Source organism: Triturus cristatus, chromosome 8, assembly GCF_964204655.1.
Source record: "Triturus cristatus chromosome 8, aTriCri1.1, whole genome shotgun sequence".
Taxonomy (NCBI): domain Eukaryota; kingdom Metazoa; phylum Chordata; class Amphibia; order Caudata; family Salamandridae; genus Triturus; species Triturus cristatus.
Genome location: NC_140591.1, coordinates 1,642,586,318 through 1,642,613,794, shown reverse-complemented (window position 1 = coordinate 1,642,613,794; position 27,477 = coordinate 1,642,586,318). Strand labels below are relative to the sequence as shown.

General features: G+C 48.4%; 1 protein-coding gene across 1 annotated transcript in view; it reads right to left on the bottom strand.

Annotated features, from left to right (window-relative positions):
• Window positions 1-27,477, bottom strand: part of LOC146808477 (transient receptor potential cation channel subfamily M member 2-like) — a 1,642,641-nt gene that overhangs the window by 575,480 nt on the left and 1,039,684 nt on the right. The window contains exon 17 of the mRNA XM_085623575.1: window positions 7,213-7,308. Coding sequence (XP_085479701.1) covers window positions 7,213-7,308 — 96 coding nt within the window. The remainder of the gene's footprint in view (window positions 1-7,212; window positions 7,309-27,477) is intronic.

Sequence of the window (27,477 nt, the reverse complement as noted above, 5' to 3'; positions counted from 1 at the left end):
TAGGTGAGGCAGCTTGAACTCAATAACTACCATCAGTCACACACACAGAGCAGATGCAGTGTAGGCTTCCCTCATTGATACTGTAGGTGAGGCAGCTTAAACTCATTAACTACCTTCAGTCGCACACACAGAGCAGATGCAGTATAGGCTTCCCTCATGAGTACTGTAGGTGAGGCGGCTTGAAGTCATTAACTATCTTCAGTCACACATACAGAGCAGATGCAGTGTAGGCTTCCCTCATGGATACTGTAGGTGAGGTGGCTTGAAATCATTAACACCCATCAGTCACACACACAGAGCAGATGTAGTGTAGGCTTCCCTCGTGGATACTGTAGTTGAGGCAGCTTAAACTGATTAACTACCATTAGTAACACACACAGAGCAGATGCAGTGTAAGCTTCCCTCATGGATACTGTAGGTGAGGCAGCTTGAATGTATTAACTACCATCAGCCACACACACAGAACAGATGCAGTGTAGGCATCCCTTGTGGATACTGTAGGTGAGGCGGCTTGAACTTATTAACTACCATCGGTCACAAACACAGAGAAGATGCAGTGTAGGCTTCCCTCGTGGATACTGTAGGTGAGGCGGCTTGAGCACATTAACTTACCATCAGTCACACACACAGAACAAATGCAGTGTAGGCTTCCCTCATGGATAGTGTAGGTGAGGCGGCTTGAGCACATTAACTATCATCAGTCACACACACAGAGCAGATGCAGTATAGGCTTCCCTCATGGATACTGTAGGTGAGGCGGCTTGAACTCATTAACTATCATCAGTCACACACACAGAGCTGATGCAGTGTAGGCTTTCCTCATGGGTACTGTAGGTGAGGCGGCTTGAACTCATTAACTACCATCAGTCACACCCACAGAGTAGATGCAGTGTAGGCTTCCTGATGGATACTGTATCCAATCTGTACTGTACTGTACTGTATCTAATCTTCTCAGGTATTTTGCCCGCACATTGACTTCTACCATTATAATATCTGTTACTTTGGAATAACTACTCCTTTGTGTGACCAGGAGTACGCTTTCATTTTGCTTGTGATGCACTCTGTGCCAAATTCCTGGATTTTACCTTGACCTATGACTTTACCTCACCTATAATGCTCTTCTTCATGTGCCTTATATTCACCCCTTGGCTTTAATTTTTGCTATATTTACGAGGTACCTGATCTCCTAAGCGCAATTGTATTTCTTCCTATTTCAACAGTGCTTCAGTGCTTCACTACTTTCAATACTCTGTGCTGCGCAGGTATTTCAGTTGCTGTGGTTTTTGCTGGCGTTTCTCCTGTGTATCACTGAAGTGTGTTGCTCCTCCATTTTATAGGTAGGAGTAGGAGGTCAGTTACTACCAGCAGGAGATTCCCAGCCCGCACCCCTGTTTTGAAACCCCCTCATTTGGATTCTACGCTCAGTGGTGCTTTTGAAATGGTGCATTCTGGTTCTTCAAAATCTTCAAGTTCATCTGTACCTTCCACCAAAATGCAGTCTCCGGCTTCTACTGTCAAACGTCTCAAGCAAGACCTTCCCTCTCCACCGAAATCGGCTTCTCCTGTTTCCTTAGATATGGCCATTGACGAAATTCGCGCCTCACGCCCTTTCATTGAAGAGACTAACTCACGTCTTCAGCTGTTGGACACCAAATGGGTGTCTATGGAATCCCGTATCACTAATGTGGAGCATCAAGTCGGTGACTTACAGAATTTTCCTTCTAAAATATCTACTTTAGAGAGGGAGGTCTCTTTGCTCAAGAAATCGGCAGAGGACCTTGAAAACAGAAACAGACGCAATATTCTACGCCTGTATGGCCTTCTTAAAGGTTTGGATTGGACTGACCCTGTCCAGTGCTTCAATACCTCTATTATAAAATTTCTGGACCTTCCTCCTTCTACAACGCTCAGCATTCAACGCGCTCACAGGTTAGGTCCTCGTCTATCCTCATCTGCTGCACCTTCGATGCCAAGGGGTGTGATCTTTTTATTTTTTTAATTTACAGACCTGTTACTAGTCTTAAATGCAGCCAAGCACAAAAAGCAGCTAGTTTGGCTAGGCTCTAAACTTTACATTTCGCAGGATGTCTCACAGGCAACAGCTAAATGACGAAAAGAGTTCCTTGATCTTCGTCCAGCCTTGCGTTCACTTGGAGCACGTTATGGACTTTTCCACCCTTTCATGTTCAAGGTTACCTTCCAAAACAATACTTCCTCTTTTGATGATCCAGCTGACTTGAAGAAATGTATCCACTCACATTCCTCCTCTTCTATGGAAACGTCCTCAATATCTCCCATAACGTAACTCTCTCATTTATTACCATGTATGGTTACTTGCTGTTCTTTTGTTTTCGCTTACATGTTGTTGATGGTGACCATTTAATATGCGTTATCTTTAACTCTTCATGTGAATGTATTCTTCTTGCTCTTTTGCAGATGTTTCCTTTGATGTCTCTCTCTCTTCGTTTTCCAATCATTCCATTTGGTTCCCCATTATGGTGCTTCCTCCTCGGTTGGTTGTGTCATCTTCTTCTCTGTGTCGCTACTTCCCGTCTGCTTCCTTTATTTATTCCCTTTTAAAGGTACATATTACAGTCGTCAATCTTTCCCTTTTTTCTACTTCTGTTTGTCATTTCAATTTGTATCAAGTGTTGACATGTACTGTCTTCTTCTAGTGCTCTTTCTTTTTTCCTCTTCTCTTTCCTTGATCAATTTCTGTTCTTTCTTTCATTTTCTCGCTATTGCATATTTTGCTTTGTATATAGTTTTAATGGATTTACATTCAGAGTTATATCCTGGAATGTGAAGGGTTTTATTAATCTGATTAAAAGACAGAGAATCATTTCCCATCTTGCCTCCTATAACCCTGATTTGGTTCTCTTACAAGAGACTCACCTTACAGAAATTGAAGCGTTAAAATTAAAAAGAGGCTGGGTGGGTTCAGTTTTATTCTCCCCGTCTGCCAATAAGAAAAATGGTGCTATAATCCTAAGCCACAAAAAATTGAACTGTAAAGTTATTTCGCAAGAAATTGACACAGACGGTAGATGGTTATTAGCGAAGTTGTTAATTAATAATGTTTCTTTAACTGTTTTTAATGTTTATGGGCCTACACATCCTGATTGTTCCTTTTGCCATTGATTACGCAGAGATGTGTTCAATTTAGAGAGGATCTCTTCATTTTAGGAGGGGATTGCAATCAAGTCGGAGATCCATTTCTTGACCGCCAGTCACAAGTTCGTTTTGTTCCTAGTAAGACTCACACACATTTTCTTAACACTCTATCTCAAGCACACCTTGTAGATTCTTGGAGACTCTCCCACCCAGATACTCTTGACTTTTCTTTTTTTCTCCTCCTCACTCTTCCCTTTCCCGCCTTGATTATATCTTTCTCTCTCAATCTTTGTCTCAAAACCTCGTATCTTCCTCTATTGAGCCTACAGTTATCTCAGATCATGCTCCAATAGTAACTGATATTAATTTGCTTCCTCCAAATCCCGGGTCTTCCCGATGGTGTTTTAATAACTCTCTTCTTCTAGACCCTCTTTTCTCCTCTTCCTTTCACTCTTTTGCAACTGAATTTTTTTACCTTAATAATGACCCCGATTCCTCACCCCATATTGTAAGGGACTCTTTTAAAGCAACTGAGAGAGTATTCATCATAGATTTTGTTTCAAAGAAAAAGAAACGCTTCCTTCTACAACGAAAGACTGCCTTGTCGAATATTAAGTTCTTAGAACATACATTTTATACCTCTTCGATGGACTCCATCTCACCAGAGTTGATACGCGCTAAATTAGCCTTTAATAAAACTACTACTGATAACGCGTCCTCAATACTTCTCCGTAGTAGCGCTCGCTACTACGTGGCCGTAATAAAGCAGGTAAGCTCATGGAAAATTATCTAAAAACACGCAAAGACCGTACTCTAATCGACTATCTATTCTCCAAATGGTTCCCTCTTGCATAAAGATCAAGACATCCTCAATGAATTCAAACTCTTTTATAAAGATCTTTACACACCTGAATCTCCTCCTTCCTCTACTCTTATCCAAGATTATCTAAATAAACTTCCAACTCCTTCGAACTCTCATCTTAATCTTTCTGATCTCGAAACAGATTTATCCCTTACTGAATTATCCACTGCCTTAAATACCTTGAACAAATACCTTTGACCCAGATGGTTTTTCGGTTGAATTTCATCTACACTTCCCCAAATTACTACTCCCTAAACTCTTAAATCTCTACCAGTCATTTTTTCTAGCTGGTAAAACAGAAGGTGCCTTTCAGGAAGCTACAATTTGCCTCATTCATAAAGAAGGTCATGACCCCATGTTTTGCAAGAATTATCGCCCGATTTCCCTGGTAAATGTTGATTATAAACTATTTGCCAAATCACTTGCTTTACGCCTAGACCCTCTAATGCCTCATCTGATTGGTAAGGAGCAGTGTGGTTTCGTCAAAGGTAGACTTACTTCCGATAATTCTCGTCTCTTTATCAATGTTTTAAATAAAATCCCTTCCCTTTCCACATCCTTAGCGGCCATTTCTGTTGATGCAGAGAAAGCTTTTGATAGAGTGGATTGGTCCCTCTTATTTCCTTCGTTAAAATGGCATGGTTTCGGTCCCAAATTGATTTCTATTATCTCCTTACTGTATTCTGCCCCTAGATCCTCAGTCTTAGTTAAGGGGTGTGTCTCATCTTATTTTCCTCTTCAGAGTGGTGTTCGCCAAGGTTGCCCTCTTTCCCCTCTCCTTTTTATTTTAGCTCTTGAACCCTTTCTATCTTCTATTCGTAATAATGATTCAATTTCTGGGTTTTCTTATGCTGACCATCAATTAAAACTTTCTGCTTACGCAGATGATATCTTACTCTTTATTTCTGCGCCCAAAACTTTTATTCCTCCTTTATTACATGAATTTGCTTCTTTTTCCCTTGTTTCCGGTTACAAAATCAATTCAGACAAAACAGAAATCCCCCCCTCACAAAATGTTGTCTCCCCCATGATTTTACTGCCACTGGCTTTGCCTGGAATAATTCTAAAATTAAATATTTAGGTATGTGGTTTTCCAATTCCATTGCCTCCTCTATTAAGTTAAATATGTCTGCAGTCTTATCCAGGATTGATAAATTATTTTCCTCTTGGAATCCCCTTTTTCTTTCCTGGTGGGGTCGGCTAGATTCAATCAAAATGATGATTACCCCTATTTTAATTTATACACTATCTATGCTTCCTGTTCATATTCTTGCTTTTTATTTTAAGCAGATTGACTCGTATCTCTCTGAATTTCTTTGGAAGGATAAAAGGGCCAGGATCTCCGTATCTTCCCTTCGTCGGCCAAAGTCTACTGGAGGTGTGAACTTTCCTGACTTTCATCTCTACCAAAGGTCATTTTCTCTTCGTCAGGCATCGAAATGGCTACTCCCCGACCCCTCTCCCTTTACCCCTCTTTGGCTTTATATTGAACAAATCTTATCACTACCCTTCTCTTTAAAGGAAGTTATAGCCTTTTATGCTAAAACCTCCCATACCACTCTTCCTTTGTTTAAACACACTTTTTCCCTTTTGAAACAGCTTATACATCCAGATCCCATCTCTAGGGAATCCTTTTTAAATTCTCTAATTTGGCACAACTCTCTTTTTCTCATTAATAACAGACCCATTTTTGGGAAACCTTGGAGGCCAAAAGTTATAATTTGGGTCAAACATCTTTTTGATGGACTGTCTCCATGCTCATTTCCCCATTTTCAAACCCTATTCCACTGCCCCCGATCCTTTTTACAGAAATTCACTATTCTAATGACAGTTATTCTTGATGTGTATTACTCTCTTCCCTCTTCGTCCCCTCCTATTGTTCAAAACTCTCTTCTTCAAATACTCTTCTCTCTGCCTAAGGCTTCCCTTATTTATAAGTACTTCTTAGCCCCTAATACCGATCGTGTAAAATCCAAGTTGGAACTCTCTTGGGAATCTGACCTGGGATGTGAATGGAATGTAGTCTTTTGGGACAAACTTTGGTCCCGCTCTTTTAAAATATCTTGCTCCGCTTCGCTTACAAAATCTCTATTTTTCCTTTATCATAGACTTTATCTCACACCTGTATCCATTGCACACTTTTCACTTTCCTCTGACACTAATTGTTGGACCTGTGGTTCTTCTAACGCTAGTTTCATGCTTCTCTTTCTTTGCCCTTCAGTTTCTATCTTTTGGGGGAATGTTTGGTCCTATGTCACTCGCCTGTTTCATATTTCCATCCCCTATTCTATTCCTCTTCTTTTTTCTGGAAGTCTCTCTGACTCCATAGATATACCTTCCTCTTATTATGGTCTTTACGATCTTATGCTTGCTTTAGCCTTCCAACATATATATCTCAACTGGAAATCACTCACAAAACTATTTATACTACACTGGTGGAATAGCCTTTGCCAATTTCATCGACTTGACACTGCTTTCGCCTCCGCCTGTAAGCCAAGGATTAATACGGATCTTTTTTGGTTACCCCTTACTAATTTTTTAGATCAACTAGTCCTAACAGTTAAGCCTTGTTTACATTCTGAAAATTTTAAACCTCCTTGGATGTATGTTTTCTCTGTTCTTCTATTTATAACCCCTGTTGGCTTATTGTATAGAATTCATTAATTAGACATTCTTTCACATTCCTTTGTAATATGCACTACCCTATTATACCAATGTATAAAATGTTTTCCTCTCATTTCCCCTTCTCTTTCCCTTACCCCGTTTTTCCCCTTCATTTCCTATAAAATTTAAAATAACTTAGATTTTTAATAATATTAACCAATTCTTCTGTTATATTCCTAGTGACTATATTTACTCTGTATTGTTGGTTTTTTATTTATTTTGTTAATTTTCAATTAAGCTTTTTAAACAAAAAAGAAAAAAGTAATATGCATGTACAGGGGCATGTGTGACCGATAGTGACAGAGACAGTATGTGTGAATATGTGGATTTTTAAAGACTGGTTTCGTGGTGGTGAAAATACCTCTCATAAAAATGTTCTGAAATTTGAAAATGCAAGAGCTGAGTGTGTTTCTATGGGTTCAGGTCAGATGAGACCGTCTCTCTTATGATAAACCTTATGTGACATAAATCTGCCCATATTTCTGCCCTCCGATTCTAATAGAGCTTTGAAGAAACCTGCACTCACCTTAACTTTGGATTTGAAGTTGGAGGCCTTTACATCTCTCTCTTACCTTTTGGAGCCGCTCTCATCTGTCGACAAGTCTCCTTTCTCTTGAGCCTCTTGACATTCCCCTCTGGTATGATCTTTTTCACCCTCTGTATTTTCCCTGTTTAAAAGCGTCAATATCAATAATCAAAGATAATTAATCAAATACCAAACATGTACATTATGAAATAAACATGACAGCAAAATGAAACAAATACCATATGTTGACTTTTTTTGGTTAAAATGCCATAGAGAAAACACTTGGGGCGAAGAAGTTGGGGAAGCATGCTCAGGATTGAGAAAGAGTTGTAGCTAGGTATCGATGAGAAAGAAGAAGTGAATGAGTAAAGATGAATTTACTCCATCCATTGGACTGAACTTCACTCAAAGAACATTGACTCTACAGGACTGTACTGCACGTGTTCGCTCAACAATACTGAACACACAATCAAACACATAAGAATATGAAAAGCAAATGTGTCATGCAACAAAAAAACAGATAATATACAGACTAGTAAATGACACAAAAAATAGATAAAATGGTACAAATGTATATGTAATTTAACCTGTGCTTAATATCTGATAACTTGGAACAAAAGCAGTCGGGCTTAACTTAGAGGCAATGTGTAAAGTATTTATGAAGCACTCAAACAGTAATGTAATTCATTACTTGACACCAAATGACAAAAAGCATTGGCATAGCCAATATCTCTCGCCTTTGGGACCTTATAAGTGTTTAGCCATGCAACACTTGATGTTGTTGCACCAAGGATATTGTGCTGGATAACTAAATACTTATAAGGTCCCAAAGGCGAGACCTATTGGCTATGCCAATGCTTGCTGAACAGGCTAGCTCATGCTGGGCAGAAAGTAGGTGGGGACGAGCTCTCGGCCACAAGTTCAGCAAACATACACAGTGTGACTTTGAATGCATATTTGAACCATTCAGGCATACCATTAGTCTGGGGATGAGACCCAGTGCAGGGCAGATTAGAGACCGGATAGGCATATCAGTGGGTGTGCGTGAAGTGGCTGTGAAATGGAGGGCTTCACAGTAGAGCCAGCACCGCAGCCCCCTCTGCTAATCACAGCCTGCACCTTATTGGCTGTAATGCATCTGTAAGAGTGCAGGCGACTGCCCCTAGGGACCGGGGAGCATAACTGACTATACGCAGGAAGGATCGATTATTTCTAGAAGACCGAAATTCGAGGGGTGACATCCGTCCAATAAAAAGCACATGACGAAAACGAATACCCAAGAAAGCCGCTGTTCGTCATCTCAAACTGCCTAAAGCAATGCAGTGAGGTAAAATATCAGAAAGCACAAGAGGGAGAAACAGAGGTGCACATTGAGTGCACTGAGACCCACCGAGGAGAAACTTGCATACGACGTATGACAAACATGTTATGGGGTCAGCTGTTCATAGCCCTATTGAGAACAGGTGGTGGTGATCCTCCGTTACCTTGACAGCCCCAGCCAACATTACCGCATGACCCAGGCAGAGCCCACTGCTGCACTACCATCACGCTCCGTGCCTGGAAGAACGCAGCACTACACTGAAGGGAGTTGGAGAATGAAAGGATGCTAGTACAAGACGGGACATCAATACTGCGCTCTGTGTGAGAAGGAGATGCGGTGAAGAGTGCGGGAGGTGTGGAGAGGCGGGCAGGGGCACGTGTCTGTTTTTTCCAAAGAAGGTATTGCAGCTGAATCGGCTGCTCCAGCCACGGGGAGGCCACAGGGGCTGTGAAATGCACAAGAGGGACAACCTCTGTTCCCCTCAAGTGTCCTCACTGTCACTGTCTCCGACTCCGAGGAGCAACTGGGCTTTCCCAATGCAGGGGAGAAGGGGGGGTCTCAAGGAAAGGTCGGGTGTGTCAGCTACACCTATGAGTGAGAAGGATTTTATGCCTGAGAGACCTGTAAAAACGTCTTTATGATAGCGGAAGGGGGCTGTTAGTATGTGCACTTTGATGGTGTGTGAGTTGTGTATGTTTTGTAGAGAAGCGTCACGTTTATGACAACATCGTGTGGGATGTTAGTGAGCTGCGTTTGAGAAGCTTCTGTGAGAGAAACCTGAGTGAAAGCGACGTGTATGCATGATCAGGGAGTATTGGTGAGTGAGTTTTGTAAGAAACTGAGTGAGAGTGCTGTGGAAATACACAGCCCGCGAGTGGTCCACGGGTGAGAGAGAGGGGGAGCAGGAGGTGAGCCCACCAGTGGCGCGCGCGCCCTTGGGAGAGCAGTCTGCTCATTTTCAAGCACTGCACTCGTGCTTGTGGTGCGCCGCTGCTTGCTCCCGCACGGTGGATGCCGCCACAAGCACGAGTGTGTGCTTGAAAACTAGCAGAGCGATGGCTAAAGGCCCTCCTATGCAGTGCATGCACGCTGCGTAGGCAAGACCTAAAAATCAGTAGAACCTGAGTCAAGAATCTTTAAAGTTTTAAGTACAAATCGTCACAGTCGGAAGTTATGGCTGACTGTGATGGAGCGTGGTTCCGATACAAAAAGTGGATTGGGTCCAGCCCCTGACTACCTTCAGAAACCTTTAAAAAAAATGTCTGCAATGGTAGATGTCAGGGAGGCAAGGCAGCCAGAGGCATCAGCGTTGGGGAGCCCCTGGATGGAGTCACAGTGAAGCTTTCAGTGCTTGGATTTACCCTCTTTTTTGGAGGTTAAAAATCTCCAGAGGGACAAAGCTGCAGGCTGAGGTTGATGAGGGCTCCAGGAGGCTGGACACCCTTAAGAAGAGGGGCCGCTGAATCGGATTTGCTGCTGTGGTGAAGAACACAGCGGGAGCTACCTCAAAATCGGGCCAACCAGTGATGCACCTTGAGTCGATCTGCGAACAGGTAGGTCCTGGCCTCCTCTTGGTTCTCTGGGCAATTTTTGGGTTACATCATTGTGAGTCCCAGGTTTGGGATTCTGGGCTATCCGGGCACATTTACTACCACTTTCAAGGGTCCAGGACTGGGTAGGCAGCAGTTGGATGATAAGATTCACTACAGGCAGGGTCAATGTTCAAGTTAAAAGTTGTTGGAGCATTTTGTGTCCCTGTGACACAGAACAGGAGGCCAGCAAACTCGCCCTTGGAGATATTCTGGTAGTACTGGGTTCAATCAGTAAGGCAGACCTCAAGCAGCAGGGCAGTCCTCTGAGGGTACAAGGCAGGCTTCATGCAGCAGGGTAGTTCTCTGGTAGCAGCACGGCACTCCTCTGAGATACAAAGCAAGCCTCAAGCAAGAGGGCTGTCTTCTGAAGTACAAGGTAGTCCTTTTGAGTGTCCTCCACAGGTTGACGATTGAGATGAAGAATGGGACTGAGGGGCCTATTTTCATACCTGGGCCAGCTTTGAAGTAGAAGAAACTACTGAAGCCCCCTGCCCCACAGATGGTTCTCGAATTTCCTTCTTTCCCTGCCCAGGCTCCACAGAGAAAAGGTTAGTGCGGAGTTCTTTGTGAGTATGCTGACGCAGCTCATTTCAATTGTAAGTGGGGCAAGAAAAAACTATACCCCTCCCATGCTGACAGGATGGCCAGTTCTGCCAACATCTAGTTCCCCTTTGTGTTACTATCTCAGATGAATACACAAAGACCAAGGGCTAAGTTAATCAAGAAACTTACAACTTTCTAAAAGTGGAATTTTCAGACCTGTGACTTAAAATCCAAATTTAACAATAAAGATACTTTTAAATTACAATTCTTTAGTGACCAAACATGGCAGATTTACCTATCTCCAAATATATGTTATCATTTAATAAATGGAATAAGGTGACCCAATGTTATCCTATGGGAGAGGTACACCTTGCAGTAGCTGGAGGAAAGTACCACTTTTGGCATGGTTACCACCCAATTTTTGCCTAACTCTGATTCATTTTTTAAAAAAAAGTAAACTTAGTCAACTGGCAGATTTTTAAAGCAAGTTACACGTGTCTGATATCACAGTGATAAATACAAGTGTGGTAGTAGGAAGTGCAGGACATCACATAATGCTTTATTATTTGATTGTTCAGTGCCCTCCACTTTCCCTCTAGCCCTTTGTGTGTTTCCACCTAGAGACCCATAGGAATGAATTGGATTGCATTCACAATTTGCGGGTACCAAATAGGTACTCACAAATTGCGCATGCAACTTGCAAGAGGTATAGGGGGCCAAAAGGCCACCCTGATGCACCCCAAGACAGGTAAGTGTGCACATGTGGCGCACAGACACGTCCAAAAGGCATGTTTGTGTGCCACATGGCACTTAGAAAATCGCATAAACTAGCATTTTTCTAAGGATTTGCAAATTACCACCAACTTGAAGTTGATTGTAATTGACAAATCCCTAAAGCAGGTTCGCAATTTTCCCATGCTTCCTGCATAGCATTTAGGGAATCACTAATTGCGAATCCCTAAATGCATTTGCAAAATGCGACTACCTATTTTGCGAATTTGCATTTGGGTTGATGCATTCCAAATGCCAAAATACCGGTCGCAAAGGGGCCAATTCTGCGAAACGGCCCGTTTGTAACCGGCATGTTGGTTGATGCAAGTGCCCCTCTGTCTCTGTAATTCAGGATTTTTGCTATTAGTGCTCAGGGTGGAGCACCCGGCAGCGGCAGAGGTGCAAGAGCTCTGTGCGCTTGCTCCACAATGAAAAATACAGAGAGTCCCTGTGGCTGCAGAACTGTGCATATCCAATGTTCTAAGAATAGCTCAGGTGTATTGCCTTCCACTTTTTGTTCCTCCTTGAGCACCACTCTGCATCTTCCGCCCTTGGCTCCAGGTTCACTGTGGTGGCAGACATTTGTGTGACCTGCTTTTTCAGTGTGGACACTTCCCCCAAGAGGGCTAGGATGTTGCATTCAGCAGTCTGAACTTTATCGGCGACCTTTCGCAGGTCTGCATGTAAGAGGTTAACATCAATCGCCACTGCCTCTATTTTGTTCTCTAGGCCATGCGAGAGCCGTGAATTGCTGCAAGGATATCGGCCCTAGACGGCTCCAGGCTCTTGTATTTCAGATTCTGGACCCCCTTGTCTCGTGATTCTTTGGGGTTGTTGCTGAGGGGTAGTATACTGGCTGACAGTGTTTGATGACAGAGGGCGCGGCGCTCGATCCCTCCCCATGTCACCTCTGTGAGTCCGGCCTGCGCCTGTGCTCTGCGTCATGTGACTTGTGCAGCGAGTGATTTTCTGGCAGACACCCGGAGCTGTGATTGTTGGTATCAGCCCGAGCCTCCAGCTTAATTATGCCCCCAAAGAGGTGTGGCAGCTCTCTGAGCCTACAAGAAGGCCCACAATTGTTTAGTGTGGCTCCCCAGCCTCCGATGCAAAGGTCACGGGCGGGGTGGGCAAGTTGGGTGAGGCAAGGGGGGTTTTGCCAGTAACACGCCAGTGGCCTGTTCCTGTGCGGTGGTTGTGTGCTGGGCAGGTGGTGAGTCCAGGGGCCTGTCTCCCCAAGCCTTTGGAAGAGCGAGGCCTCTGCCCCCTCTATTTATGGCGATGGAGACCCAGAGCAGGCCCCTTTTCAGCAGGGACAATGGGCCCAGCCCTCTACCGGCAGCGCTCCCAGAAGACCGGCTAGCCTGTCCCGGCACACCACATCCAACATCCTCCAGGCGGCCAAATCAAAGAGGGGGTCCGCTGCTCTGCAATGTCCCCAGGCCCCTAGATCCTTGTCTTGTGGCCCTTGTCTCGATGGGAGCCACTATGCTCTCTGGGGGGTACAACACGGTGCAGCCACTCCTGCTTCACCTGATAATCAGAGGAAGCAGCAGGAGGTGTCAGATGTCGTCCCACAGCAGGCTGAATGTCCCCTATTTGCTCGCAGCCTATGCCTCACCGCAGCTCTGGGGTAATGTCTGTTAGGCCTGCCAACCCTCTTTACCTGAGATTCTGGCTTCACAGGGGCCGCGACTCAGCCCCAGTGGGTGCGGGGGGCTGGGATGCCACTCACCCCCTCTGGCTGTCGTAGCAAGAAAGACCAGTATCGCATTCCCAGGTCGCTCACCCAGCTAGCACTTCTGCTGCTCTTGTGAAGTCCTGGCCTGTGCTGATGCGACCGTCGCCGCCTCCACAGCAGGGGACTGGGTCCTGCTCTCCAGAAGTTCTCTCAGCTGGGCACCCTCTGCCATCTATGCGCCCCAGACAGTAAGGAATTGCGGTGATGTGCAGTATAATTGTTGGATTTTGGTCCGAGTTGGCCGGGAGCTTCGGGCTTTACGTCCTGTTGGCCATGTTGCTTGGCCACTCCCTGACTCTGATGCATCTTTAACTGAATGTGCACTGGGTTCCTGCTAACCAGGGGACATATTAACAAGCCAGGCGATAAAATTATCGCCGCTTTAGCGGCAGAATTCTGCCGCTAAAACGGCGATAATGGGCTTGATAATATGCTCTATGGAATTCCAATTGAAGCCCATGTTAGATGTCCTTCACATCTAACATGGGCTTCAATTGGAATTCCATAGAGCATATTATCAAGCCCATTATCTCAGTTTCTGCGGCAGTTTTCTGCCGCTAAAGCGGAGATAATTTTATCGCCTGGCTTGTTAATATGCCCCCAGGTTCTTTCCCTAAACTGTACCTTTGTTTCCACAATTGCCACAACCCTGGCCCACATATAAACCTCTTGTGAGAAGCTTGCTTGGTATATGGTGCTCACTTATTTAAGTGTAGCACCCTGCACCAATCAAGACAACCCCTATGGTGATTTTAGTGGTCTTAGACAACCTTAGAAAGCTCTCTAGGTGGTAGCTGTGGGAGCAGCCTTCAGGCTTAGTCCAGAAGGAATGTCAAGTAGCTTCTTTTAGCAGTTCATAATCTTATGGTATAGATTAAATGAAAAAGAAACACAGTGTAGTTATAATTTTTTTTATTTTATTACAAACACTCACTAACACAATGTATCCAGAGATACCAATACATAACACACAATATTCAAGAAATAGAGCACGTAAGTAGCACAAATACACAGTGGTCCCCAGGGGTAGACCAAACCATGTACTAAATTAGTGGAATGCAAACCATGACTCAAGTCAAGCATGGACCCAGAAGACATAGAAGTGCCAGGAACCCAGGGAGCTACCCAAAGTGAGTATCTAGGAACCCCTTGGAGGTTGCGTGCAGAGTATGAACATGAATACATGAATGAGTTCTCAATGTTAGTCAATAGATAAGTTGTGGTTGCAGTGTTAAAGAAAGAGGACCCTTCCCAGTGGACCCTGAAGACACCCCATGGAAGATGTAAGGTTGGAGGGTCACCCGTGGATGCCCCAGGAACCAAGATACCTGCACCAGGGATGCTGGTTGCATAGGTGTCAAGTTATGTCGGAAAACGTCGGAAACCACAATGGAGGACTTCAACAAAGATGACACTGGAGAAGAAGACAAAGGAGTACGGTTGAACCCAAAGGCGGATTTAGGTTGAGAGGTGCCTGCAAGTAGAGGGGACAGAGTATATGCCACTCAGGAGTGGCCAGGAGGCATGGAAGACAAATGTCCACTGAAGTCGGGATTTCAGGAGAGGTTGGCAGTGCCTTTTAAGTTGCAGCTGTGCAGACCAGGTGATGTTGTGGATGACCAGGAGTCAGATGTGACCTGTCCCACATCGGATGTTCGGCACCAATGGGTCAGTGTCCTGCAGGGGCAGCAACAAGCCTTGGCAAAGGCAACCAATGAAGTAGATGAAATAGACGCAGTGTCGGGACCAGCAAGGTCCAAGGGACTGACAAAGCACAGGTGAGTTGGAGCAGGCCCCAAGCAAAAAGTGGAGCCCACAGGTGTCAAAGAAGACCCTCGGGAGGACCCACGGGCTGGAAGTACAGGAGTCGCAAGAGGACCTCAAGCAGGTGACCAAGAGTTGCAGGCCCCCGGTGTAGAGGATGCGATGCAGGCGAGGATCTTGGTTGAAGATTATGCTTGCTGTAGGAGCTTCTTTGGGCCTGAAGATCTCTGGAGGAGAGAGCCAACAAGCCTGTGCAACGACAAGTCATTGTGGTGCATAGAGGTCCTGTTTCAGTGGTTCCGAAGAAGAAAACTGGCCTCAAACTTGGTTAGAGGACAGCGCAGGCCTCGAGGGAGTTGCAGAACCACGACCTGTGTTGCTGAGCCTTTTGGAGCCGTGGGAGCCCAGGATCAGTGGGCCAGTCAGTTGTGTTGCAGTGCCTACAGATGCAGGGGAGTGACTCCTTCCCTCCAAGGAAGATTCCTTTGGGTGTCTTGGAGTTCCACAGGCCTGGTGAAGAACCTGGATGGAGCATGGGCACAGACGTTGCAGAAGACCAGCAGGATGATGAGACCAGGAGCAGCAGGAATCTTCCCTTGTGCAGTCTCGGTTCCTAAAGCGTAGTTCAGCGAAGTCCAGAGCGTCCAGACAGTCGAAGTGAAATGGTATGTGATCTTAATCTTGTCCCACAACAAATCCAGGGACCCACCCAAAGGGAAGCCCTTCTGTACCCTTAGGAAAGGGTTGGGACAATTCAGGGGTCCCTCCCAGAGGAGGGGCTGGACAATGGGGAGGATACCCGCATGTCCTTTTGCCAGTTTCACACCAGTGTGAGAGCCAATGACTCCCTCAACTGGTTTGAACCAGAGCATGCAAGGATGGCAAAAAATGTGCCCTTTAAGCAGTCTCAGTGGTGCTGGCAAGCGCCCCCACCCTGCCCCAATACTCTAAACCCTTTCTGGGAGGTGGTCACACCTCCCTGTGATGGGATATCTATTGTTCTGCCTTCCCCTGCTCGAGCTTGGCTCAGTAACAGGAGGACAAAAACATTTCTCAGGTCGGCAACATTCCTAGCTTGCTGTCTGGTTCTGGAAGAATGATACCAGGAGCACTGAGCATTACAACAAACAAATGATGGACGGAATGCTGACAATGCATACATTCTCCCCCAGTCAAGAGATCTGGGTTAAATCCATCGTTCTTTTGCCCACTACACCACCCCAGTTCAGACATGGCCATATGCAAATCAGTCTTGACCCTGTGCCTCATGGGAACAGTCCAGCCTGAACTGCCAAGCCATGTCTTCCCTGGACCGGAATCAAGCATCCTAGGACCGGTTTCTGGCTATCAGCCTTCATCAGCCAGGATAGCTTGACTCCAGTGGCGTAGTGAGCACGGGTCCCACGTCTGGGAATACCCATCCCACTTAGGGCGAAAAGCGTTACAACAAACAAATGATGGACGGAATGCTGACAATGCATACGTTCTCCCCCAGTCAAGAGATCTGGGTTAAATCCATCGTTCTTTTGCCCACTACACCACCCCAGTTCAGACATGGCCATATGCAAATCAGTCTTGACCCTGTGCCTCATGGGAACAGTCCAGCCTGAACTGCCAAGCCATGTCTTCCCTGGACCGGAATCAAGCATCCTAGGACCGGTTTCTGGCTATCAGCCTTCATCAGCCAGGATAGCTTGACTCCAGTGGCGTAGTGAGCACGGGTCCCACGTCTGGGAATACCCATCCCACTTAGGGCGAAAAGCGTTACAACAAACAAATGATGGACGGAATGCTGACAATGCATACATTCTCCCCCAGTCAAGAGATCTGGGTTAAATCCATCGTTCTTTTGCCCACTACACCACCCCAGTTCAGACATGGCCATATGCAAATCAGTCTTGACCCTGTGCCTCATGGGAACAGTCCAGCCTGAACTGCCAAGCCATGTCTTCCCTGGACCGGAATCAAGCATCCTAGGACCGGTTTCTGGCTATCAGCCTTCATCAGCCAGGATAGCTTGACTCCAGTGGCATAGTGAGCACGGGTCCCACGTCTGGGAATACCCATCCCACTTAGGGCGAAAAGCGTTACAACAAATAAATGATGGACGGAATGCTGACAATGCATACATTCTCCCCCAGTCAAGAGATCTGGGTTAAATCCATCGTTCTTTTGCCCACTACACCACCCCAGTTCAGACATGGCCATATGCAAATCAGTCTTGACCCTGTGCCTCATGGGAACAGTCCAGCCTGAACTGCCAAGCCATGTCTTCCCTGGACCGGAATCAAGCATCCTAGGACCGGTTTCTGGCTATCAGCCTTCATCAGCCAGGATAGCTTGACTCCAGTGGCGTAGTGAGCACGGGTCCCACGTCTGGGAATACCCATCCCACTTAGGGCGAAAAGCGTTACAACAAACAAATGATGGACGGAATGCTGACAATGCATACATTCTCCCCCAGTCAAGAGATCTGGGTTAAATCCATCGTTCTTTTGCCCACTACACCACCCCAGTTCAGACATGGCCATATGCAAATCAGTCTTGACCCTGTGCCTCATGGGAACAGTCCAGCCTGAACTGCCAAGCCATGTCTTCCCTGGACCGGAATCAAGCATCCTAGGACCGGTTTCTGGCTATCAGCCTTCATCAGCCAGGATAGCTTGACTCCAGTGGCGTAGTGAGCATGGGTCCCACGTCTGGGAATACCCATCCCACTTAGGGCGAAAAGCGTTACAACAAACAAATGATGGACGGAATGCTGACAATGCATACATTCTCCCCCAGTCAAGAGATCTGGGTTAAATCCATCGTTCTTTTGCCCACTACACCACCCCAGTTCAGACATGGCCATATGCAAATCAGTCTTGACCCTGTGCCTCATGGGAACAGTCCAGCCTGAACTGCCAAGCCATGTCTTCCCTGGACCGGAATCAAGCATCCTAGGACCGGTTTCTGGCTATCAGCCTTCATCAGCCAGGATAGCTTGACTCCAGTGGCGTAGTGAGCACGGGTCCCACGTCTGGGAATACCCATCCCACTTAGGGCGAAAAGCGTTACAACAAACAAATGATGGACGGAATGCTGACAATGCATACATTCTCCCCCAGTCAAGAGATCTGGGTTAAATCCATCGTTCTTTTGCCCACTACACCACCCCAGTTCAGACATGGCCATATGCAAATCAGTCTTGACCCTGTGCCTCATGGGAACAGTCCAGCCTGAACTGCCAAGCCATGTCTTCCCTGGACCGGAATCAAGCATTCTAGGACCGGTTTCTGGCTATCAGCCTTCATCAGCCAGGATAGCTTGACTCCAGTGGCGTCCATCATTTGTTTGTTGTAACACTTTTCGCCCTAAGTGGGATGGGTATTCCCAGACGTGGGACCCATTCTCACTACGCCACTGGAGTCAAGCTATCCTGGCTGATGACGGCTGATAGCCAGAAACCGGTCCTAGGATGCTTGATTCCGGTCCAGGGAAGACATGGCTTGGCAGTTCGGGCTGGACTGTTCCCATGAGGCACAGGGTCAAGACTGATTTGCATATGGCCATGTCTGAACTGGGGTGGCATAGTGGGCAAAAGAACGATGGATTTAACCCAGATCTCTTGACTGGGGGAGAATGTCTGCATTGTCAGCATTCCGTCCATCATTTGTTTGTTGTAACGCTTTTCGCCCTAAGTGGGATGGGTATTCCCAGACGTGGGACCCATGCTCACTACGTCACTGGAGTCAAGCTATCCTGGCTGATGACGGCTGATAGCCAGAAACCGGTCCTAGGATGCTTGATTCCGGTCCAGGGAAGACATGGCTTGGCAGTTCGGGCTGGACTGTTCCCATGAGGCACAGGGTCAAGACTGATTTGCTGTAACGCCCTGAACTTCTCAGGATCGTTTAACAGACACGACAATGAGGACGCAACCACTTGTGAAGGGTTAGTTATTTTAATGAAGGCAAATATAATACAAGGAATAAACAAAAGTTATAGTCACTGGAATCCTCCAGGCTAAGTACGTTACCAGCCCACAGCACGGATGGTCCTAACCGTCCTCTGCATATACGCCGATCCCGGCGTATGCCAACAGAGGGCAGAAATGAAATGGCCGACAATGCCAATCGGTAGGCTGTGAGGGGCACGAAGAGTGTTGGGGAGAATCGAGGAGTCAGGGAAACACCCAGCCGGGGTCTCTACCTGAAGGGAGCAGCCGCTCAACCTCTTCCTCAGACTGCACCGGGACGCGGAGTCACCTCCTGGTGATGCGTCACCGATACCCCAATCAAAAGCAAGAAGACTGAACCGAGAGCAGCCGCTCGATCGATCCTGTGGACTTCCGAGTCTGTAACGCGGCAAACACCTCCTGGTGTGCGTTACAGCTGGCAGTCCCTGTGTCTCTGGTCGGGCTGGGAGTTACGACTCCAACCAGCAAAAGCGCCACTGCGCTTGGACTCAGCCGAGTCAAAAAGCGAAGCTCAATGGTTGACCGGTAGAGCTTCCGGGTCCTTCACAGGTGACGATGGGGCAAGACACGGCCCAGGGAGTAACGACTCGACCTACCTCCGTTCTTGCCTTACTGGAGCACCACTCCGGAACACTGCTCTTCACGAAGCAGGTACGTCGGTGTAAACACAATATCCGACAGCGTTGTGCCTCCCGGTTCCTCCCTTTATAGGCCGTGTTTTCCTTGAGTTATGTAACAGCTCTCCTGTTTACATAAGGGCGTGTTTTCCTTGAGTTATGTAACAGCTCTCCTGTTTACATAAGGGCGTGTTTCCTTTGAGTTATGTAACAGCTCTCCTGTTTACATAAGGGCGTGTTTTCCTTGAGTTATGTAACAGCTCTCCTGTTTACATAACCTCTCAACCGCTAAGCATCCTGGGAGATGTAGTCCGTTTTCGCTGGTTACCGTTTTCCTCCCCTCGTATGACAGGAATTCTTGACAGTACATCCTCCCTCTCAGCGGCTCCCCACGGGTCCAGCGCTGGCAGGAAAACGCCGATGGAACAAGGAGACCAAGCGCGGAGCATGAACCCCTTCAGCCGGTTCCCATGAATGCTCCTCCGGGCCATAGCCTTTCCACGCAACCAGGTACCACAGCTTCCCCCTGCGCCATTTGGACGCCCGTATGCCCGACACTTCATACTCCACCTCCGACTCCACGCATACCGGCCTAGGTGTCCCAGACGGCTTGGAGGGTGCTGGTTTGAGCAATGATACATGAAAGACAGGGTGTATCCGCAATGACTGGGGCAAGCACACCTTCACGTTCAAGGGACCCATACACTTGGTAATTCGATAGGGGCCCATGTACTTGGGATGGAACACACTGTTCTTTCGAAACCTCATGTTTCTTGTGGATATCCAGACGTAGTCTCCAGTGCGGTACAGTGGCCCGGGCCTTCTCTTCCTATCTGCCGCAGCCTTGTATCTTCTCTTGGCCTCTATTAGGACAGCCCTTGAGCGCATCAACGTGTCTTTTATGTGTGCCACCCTGTCCGCTGTGGCGGGAATCCTGTCCTCTCTGAACGGATGTAGAAATGGCAAGAACCTGGGATGTTGGCCATAGTTGCTATAGAACGGCGATGACTGTGTGGAGCTGTGAGTGGCGTTGTTATAGGCTATCTCTGCCACCCATAGCAAGTCGACCCATTCTTCCCTGCCCTGGTCCACAAAACATCGCAGATACTGTTTGAGCGTTTGGTTCAGGCGCTCGGTTTGGCCGTCCGTTTGAGGGTGGTAGCTGGTGGACAGGGCGGTCTTAACATGCAGCGCAGTGCACCAAGTCTTCCAGAATTGCGCAGTAAACTGCGACCCCCGGTCCGACACGATCACCCCAGGTAATCCATGCAGTCGTACCACATTCTTTAGGAGTAGTGACGCCAATTCCCCGGCCGTAGGGACTCTCTTGCAGGGGATGAAGTGCCCCATTTTCATCAAGTAATCCACCACCACCAGTATTGCCGTCATCCCCTGGTCTACCGGTAGGCCCACCACGAAGTCCAGTGATATGCTATCCCATGGTCTATCCGGGGTCGGAAGTGGATGTAAGAGCCCTTGGGTTCGGCCATGGTCGGCCTTCATGGTAGCACACGTAGGACACTCCTGTCCCCACCTCCTGACATCCACTCTCATGGTTGGCCACCAGAAATGCCGTCCCATGCTAGCCACCGTTTTTTCAAAGCCCAAATGACCTGCGCATGGAGAGTCATGGCACCAGATGAATGCTTGTTTCCTTAGCCTAGGCGTGGGTATCAATAGGCACCTGCCCTTCAGGGGTATCCCGTCCTTCAGCTGCCATTCTCTGTGACTGAGGAGCCACCTCCGCCATGCGAATGACCTGATCCCTCTCTTTATTCCCCTCAGGAAAGTATCCGGTTGGATAACCCCCAATACCATCCTCGGGGAAATGATGGAACGCTCGGTCGCAGGCAATGGTTCCTTAACTGCAGATTGACGGGACAGGGCGTCCGCCTTCCGGTTTTCCGTCCCCGGCCGATATGTGATGCGGAAGTTGAACCCCGCAAAGAAGATCATCCACCGCAGCTGCCTGGGAGAAAGGTGTCTAGTGGCCGTCATGAACTGTAGGTTCCGATGGTCCGTGTACACCGATACCACATGTCTTGCCCCCATCAACCAATGCCTCCATTCGGTGAAGGCGTCCTTGATTGCGAGAAGCTCCTTCTCCGCAATATGGTAGTTGCGTTCGGCGTCGTTGAGTTTGCGGGACATGTACGCAACGGGATGAAGCACCCCTGTGTCGTGGTTGCGTTGGGACAAGATAGCCCCCAGCGCCACATCCGACGCGTCCGCTTCCACCACGTAGGGGAGATCCGGATCAGGGTGAGCCAACACCGGCGCCTTACCAAAGGCGCTTTTCAGGGCCTCAAAGGCTTTGTTCGCTTCAGGGGACCAGACAAACTCCTTGGACTTCCTCAGTAGCTGTGTGATTGGGGCCACCACTCCTGAAAATCCATCTATAAACCGCCTGTAAAAGTTGGCGAAGCCAATGAAACTTTGGACGTCCTTCACGCTTTGGGGCACCGGCCATTCTTTCACCGCCTTGATCTTTCGTTCTGCCATCTCCTGTCCCTCTGGACTCAGCATCACTCCGAGGAATTCCACGGATGTGACGTGGAAGTCACACTTGCTGAGTTTACAAAACAGCATGTTTTCCCTCAGCTTTTGGAGCACAGCTTTGACGTGGTGTACGTGCTTCTCCACACTGGACGAATAGATGAGGATGTCGTCGATATATACGACCACGTAGATATCCAACTCCTCTCTGAATACCTCATTCAAAAAGTACTGAAAGGCTGCCGGGGCGTTGCACAGACCGAACGGCATGACGAGGTACTCAAAAAGGCCGAACCTGGTCTTAAAGGCGGTCTTCCACTCGTCTCCGTCCCTCATGCGCACCAGATGGTATGCCCCTTTCAAATCCAACTTGGTGTAGATACGAGCTTTCTTGACCTGTTCCAGAAGTACACTGATGAGAGGCAAGGGGTACCGATTTTTTATGGTTATCGCATTCAATGCCCTAAAGTCCACACAGGCTCTCAGCTCCCCATTAGCCTTCGGGATGAAGAAGAGTGGCGAGGCGGCCGGAGACTTGGACGGGCGGATGAATCCTAGCTTGAGGAGTTTATCCAGGTACCCCCGGAGATGCACGTTTTCAGGCTCCGTCAGGGCATACAGCCTGCCGCTGGGAACGCTGGCCCCTGGCACCAGGTCGATCTGGCAGTCAAACTGTCTATGTGGTGGTAGCACTTCCGCCTTCACCTCATCAAATACATCCTCAAAACTGTGATAAGCCTGGGGGAGAGCCACATCTTTTTCTGCCGCTGTAGCCACCGTCTGACTCCCGCTCTCATCTGCGTCAAGGGATTCCGTTCTTATTCCACAATGCAGGATGCAATACGGTGACGTCATTTCGATGCGATGTGTTGGCCAATCCACAAAGGGGTTGTGTTTCTGTAGCCACGGCAATCCCAATATGACGCCATATTGGGGCGCTCGGATGATGTTAAAATCGATTTGTTCCAAATGGTTCCTCCCATATCTCATCGGAAGGACCCCCGTGTGCTGCCCGATGGGCCCCGTCACCAATCGCCTTCCGTCTACAGCATGGACGTCTTCGGGTACAGCTTTGGGAAGAAGCACTAGCCCTAGCCTGCATGCCTCGTTGTGGTCCATAAACATGCCAGTGGCCCCTGAATCCACCATGGCCACAACCGGTATCCACTGGTCATGCACTCCCACGTGCACCGTGATAAACAGGTGTCGTTGTCCCTTAGTGACCGAGTTGGAAATTGAAGCAATGGATGAGTGACTCCGAGATGCCCCTTCTTTGGTCTGGGAGTCCTCTAGTTTTCCGCCGGTATGTCCACCACGGCTGTTACCGACCGGTTGGCCCGATAACGTGACGTCTTCGGTTTGGCAGGGCATTCACGTACGTAGTGGCCTTTTTTGCCACAATATAGGCACAATCCTTGTTTACGGCGTGACTCTTTCTCCGTGGCTGTGAGGCTCGCTCGTATTGCGCCGATGTCCATGGGTTCTCCCTTGGATGCGGTGGAAGTTTCAGGACTTCCCACCGTCACATAGGATGGAAGGGATTTTCCTTTTCTCCCATGATCCCCCTTTCTTTCACTTAGCCTATGTTCCAGCCGTAATACCAGGTTGATAAGGCCCTCACATGTCTTGGGTTGAGGGTCAATATGAGCCACGGCGTCCTTGAGCTCATCGCACAGCCCTTGATGGAAGAGCGCCGTCTGTTTAGCAACAGGCCACTTGGTTTCCGCAACCAGCCTTCGGAACGCGTTGAGATACTGCACCAGGTCGTTGGATCCCTGTCTCAACTCAAGCATTTCACGGTCCGCCGTGTACGAGTCAGCCCTTCTGTCGAATACCTTCAGGAATTCCTCGCGAAAAGCACCCCAATCACATAAGATGGGGTCGTCCCTGCTCACCAGAGGTACGGCCCATTGTGCCGCGTTTCCAGCCAAATAGGATATAAGGAAAGCCACACGAGCCTGACTCGTGGGGAACGCCTTTGGTTTGCACGATAAATGTAGCGCCACTTGTGTGAGGAATACCTGCACTGTGTTAGGATCCCCACTGTACCTCTCTGGTGTCGCCAAGGGGATGGCTACCGGCATTTCCACTACTACCGCAGGGGTCTGGTTCGTGAGGGAGGTGCTGGGCGTGAGCGGGTCCAATTGGATAGCATCCAGTCTGGCTTTTACATCGGCTGTTTCTTGCCTAGAGGCAGCCACTTCAACTTGCATGGCCGCTAAAGCAGCCAGCACATCATCAAGTGTTGCCATGTCTGTTATCGACCGGGAGACAGTTAGTGTTATTATGGTCGGATATTTTGTAACGCCCTGAACGTCTTAGGATCGTTTAACAGACACGACAATGAGGACGCAACCACTTGTGAAGGGTTAGTTATTTTAATGAAGGCAAATATAATACAAGGAATAAACAAAAGTTATAGTCACTGGAATCCTCCAGGCTAAGTACGTTACCAGCCCACAGCACGGATGGTCCTAACCGTCCTCTGCATATACGCCGATCCCGGCGTATGCCAACAGAGGGCAGAAATGAAATGGCCGACAATGCCAATCGGTAGGCTGTGAGGGGCACGAAGAGTGTTGGGGAGAATCGAGGAGTCAGGGAAACACCCAGCCGGGGTCTCTACCTGAAGGGAGCAGCCGCTCAACCTCTTCCTCAGACTGCACCGGGACGCGGAGTCACCTCCTGGTGATGCGTCACCGATACCCCAATCAAAAGCAAGAAGACTGAACCGAGAGCAGCCGCTCGATCGATCCTGTGGACTTCCGAGTCTGTAACGCGGCAAACACCTCCTGGTGTGCGTTACAGCTGGCAGTCCCTGTGTCTCTGGTCGGGCTGGGAGTTACGACTCCAACCAGCAAAAGCGCCACTGCGCTTGGACTCAGCCGAGTCAAAAAGCGAAGCTCAATGGTTGACCGGTAGAGCTTCCGGGTCCTTCACAGGTGACGATGGGGCAAGACACGGCCCAGGGAGTAACGACTCGACCTACCTCCGTTCTTGCCTTACTGGAGCACCACTCCGGAACACTGCTCTTCACGAAGCAGGTACGTCGGTGTAAACACAATATCCGACAGCGTTGTGCCTCCCGGTTCCTCCCTTTATAGGGCGTGTTTTCCTTGAGTTATGTAACAGCTCTCCTGTTTACATAAGGGCGTGTTTTCCTTGAGTTATGTAACAGCTCTCCTGTTTACATAAGGGCGTGTTTCCTTTGAGTTATGTAACAGCTCTCCTGTTTACATAAGGGCGTGTTTTCCTTGAGTTATGTAACAGCTCTCCTGTTTACATAACCTCTCAACCGCTAAGCATCCTGGGAGATGTAGTCCGTTTTCGCTGGTTACCGTTTTCCTCCCCTCGTATGACAGGAATTCTTGACAGTACATCCTCCCTCTCAGCGGCTCCCCACGGGTCCAGCGCTGGCAGGAAAACGCCGATGGAACAAGGAGACCAAGCGCGGAGCATGAACCCCTTCAGCCGGTTCCCATGAATGCTCCTCCGGGCCATAGCCTTTCCACGCAACCAGGTACCACAGCTTCCCCCTGCGCCATTTGGACGCCCGTATGCCCGACACTTCATACTCCACCTCCGACTCCACGCATACCGGCCTAGGTGTCCCAGACGGCTTGGAGGGTGCTGGTTTGAGCAATGATACATGAAAGACAGGGTGTATCCGCAATGACTGGGGCAAGCACACCTTCACGTTCAAGGGACCCATACACTTGGTAATTCGATAGGGGCCCATGTACTTGGGATGGAACACACTGTTCTTTCGAAACCTCATGTTTCTTGTGGATATCCAGACGTAGTCTCCAGTGCGGTACAGTGGCCCGGGCCTTCTCTTCCTATCTGCCGCAGCCTTGTATCTTCTCTTGGCCTCTATTAGGACAGCCCTTGAGCGCATCAACGTGTCTTTTATGTGTGCCACCCTGTCCGCTGTGGCGGGAATCCTGTCCTCTCTGAACGGATGTAGAAATGGCAAGAACCTGGGATGTTGGCCATAGTTGCTATAGAACGGCGATGACTGTGTGGAGCTGTGAGTGGCGTTGTTATAGGCTATCTCTGCCACCCATAGCAAGTCGACCCATTCTTCCCTGCCCTGGTCCACAAAACATCGCAGATACTGTTTGAGCGTTTGGTTCAGGCGCTCGGTTTGGCCGTCCGTTTGAGGGTGGTAGCTGGTGGGCAGGGCGGTCTTAACATGCAGCGCAGTGCACCAAGTCTTCCAGAATTGCGCAGTAAACTGCGACCCCCGGTCCGACACGATCACCCCAGGTAATCCATGCAGTCGTACCACATTCTTTAGGAGTAGTGACGCCAATTCCCCGGCCGTAGGGACTCTCTTGCAGGGGATGAAGTGCCCCATTTTCGTCAAGTAATCCACCACCACCAGTATTGCCGTCATCCCCTGGTCTACCGGTAGGCCCACCACGAAGTCCAGTGATATGCTATCCCATGGTCTATCCGGGGTCGGAAGTGGATGTAAGAGCCCTTGGGTTCGGCCATGGTCGGCCTTCATGGTAGCACACGTAGGACACTCCTGTCCCCACCTCCTGACATCCACTCTCATGGTTGGCCACCAGAAATGCCGTCCCATGCTAGCCACCGTTTTTTCAAAGCCCAAATGACCTGCGCATGGAGAGTCATGGCACCAGATGAATGCTTGTTTCCTTAGCCTAGGCGTGGGTATCAATAGGCACCTGCCCTTCAGGGGTATCCCGTCCTTCAGCTGCCATTCTCTGTGACTGAGGAGCCACCTCCGCCATGCGAATGACCTGATCCCTCTCTTTATTCCCCTCAGGAAAGTATCCGGTTGGATAACCCCCAATACCATCCTCGGGGAAATGATGGAACGCTCGGTCGCAGGCAATGGTTCCTTAACTGCAGATTGACGGGACAGGGCGTCCGCCTTCCGGTTTTCCGTCCCCGGCCGATATGTGATGCGGAAGTTGAACCCCGCAAAGAAGATCATCCACCGCAGCTGCCTGGGAGAAAGGTGTCTAGTGGCCGTCATGAACTGTAGGTTCCGATGGTCCGTGTACACCGATACCACATGTCTTGCCCCCATCAACCAATGCCTCCATTCGGTGAAGGCGTCCTTGATTGCGAGAAGCTCCTTCTCCGCAATATGGTAGTTGCGTTCGGCGTCGTTGAGTTTGCGGGACATGTACGCAACGGGATGAAGCACCCCTGTGTCGTGGTTGCGTTGGGACAAGATAGCCCCCAGCGCCACATCCGACGCGTCCGCTTCCACCACGTAGGGGAGATCCGGATCGGGGTGAGCCAACACCGGCGCCTTACCAAAGGCGCTTTTCAGGGCCTCAAAGGCTTTGTTCGCTTCAGGGGACCAGACAAACTCCTTGGACTTCCTCAGTAGCTGTGTGATTGGGGCCACCACTCCTGAAAATCCATCTATAAACCGCCTGTAAAAGTTGGCGAAGCCAATGAAACTTTGGACGTCCTTCACGCTTTGGGGCACCGGCCATTCTTTCACCGCCTTGATCTTTCGTTCTG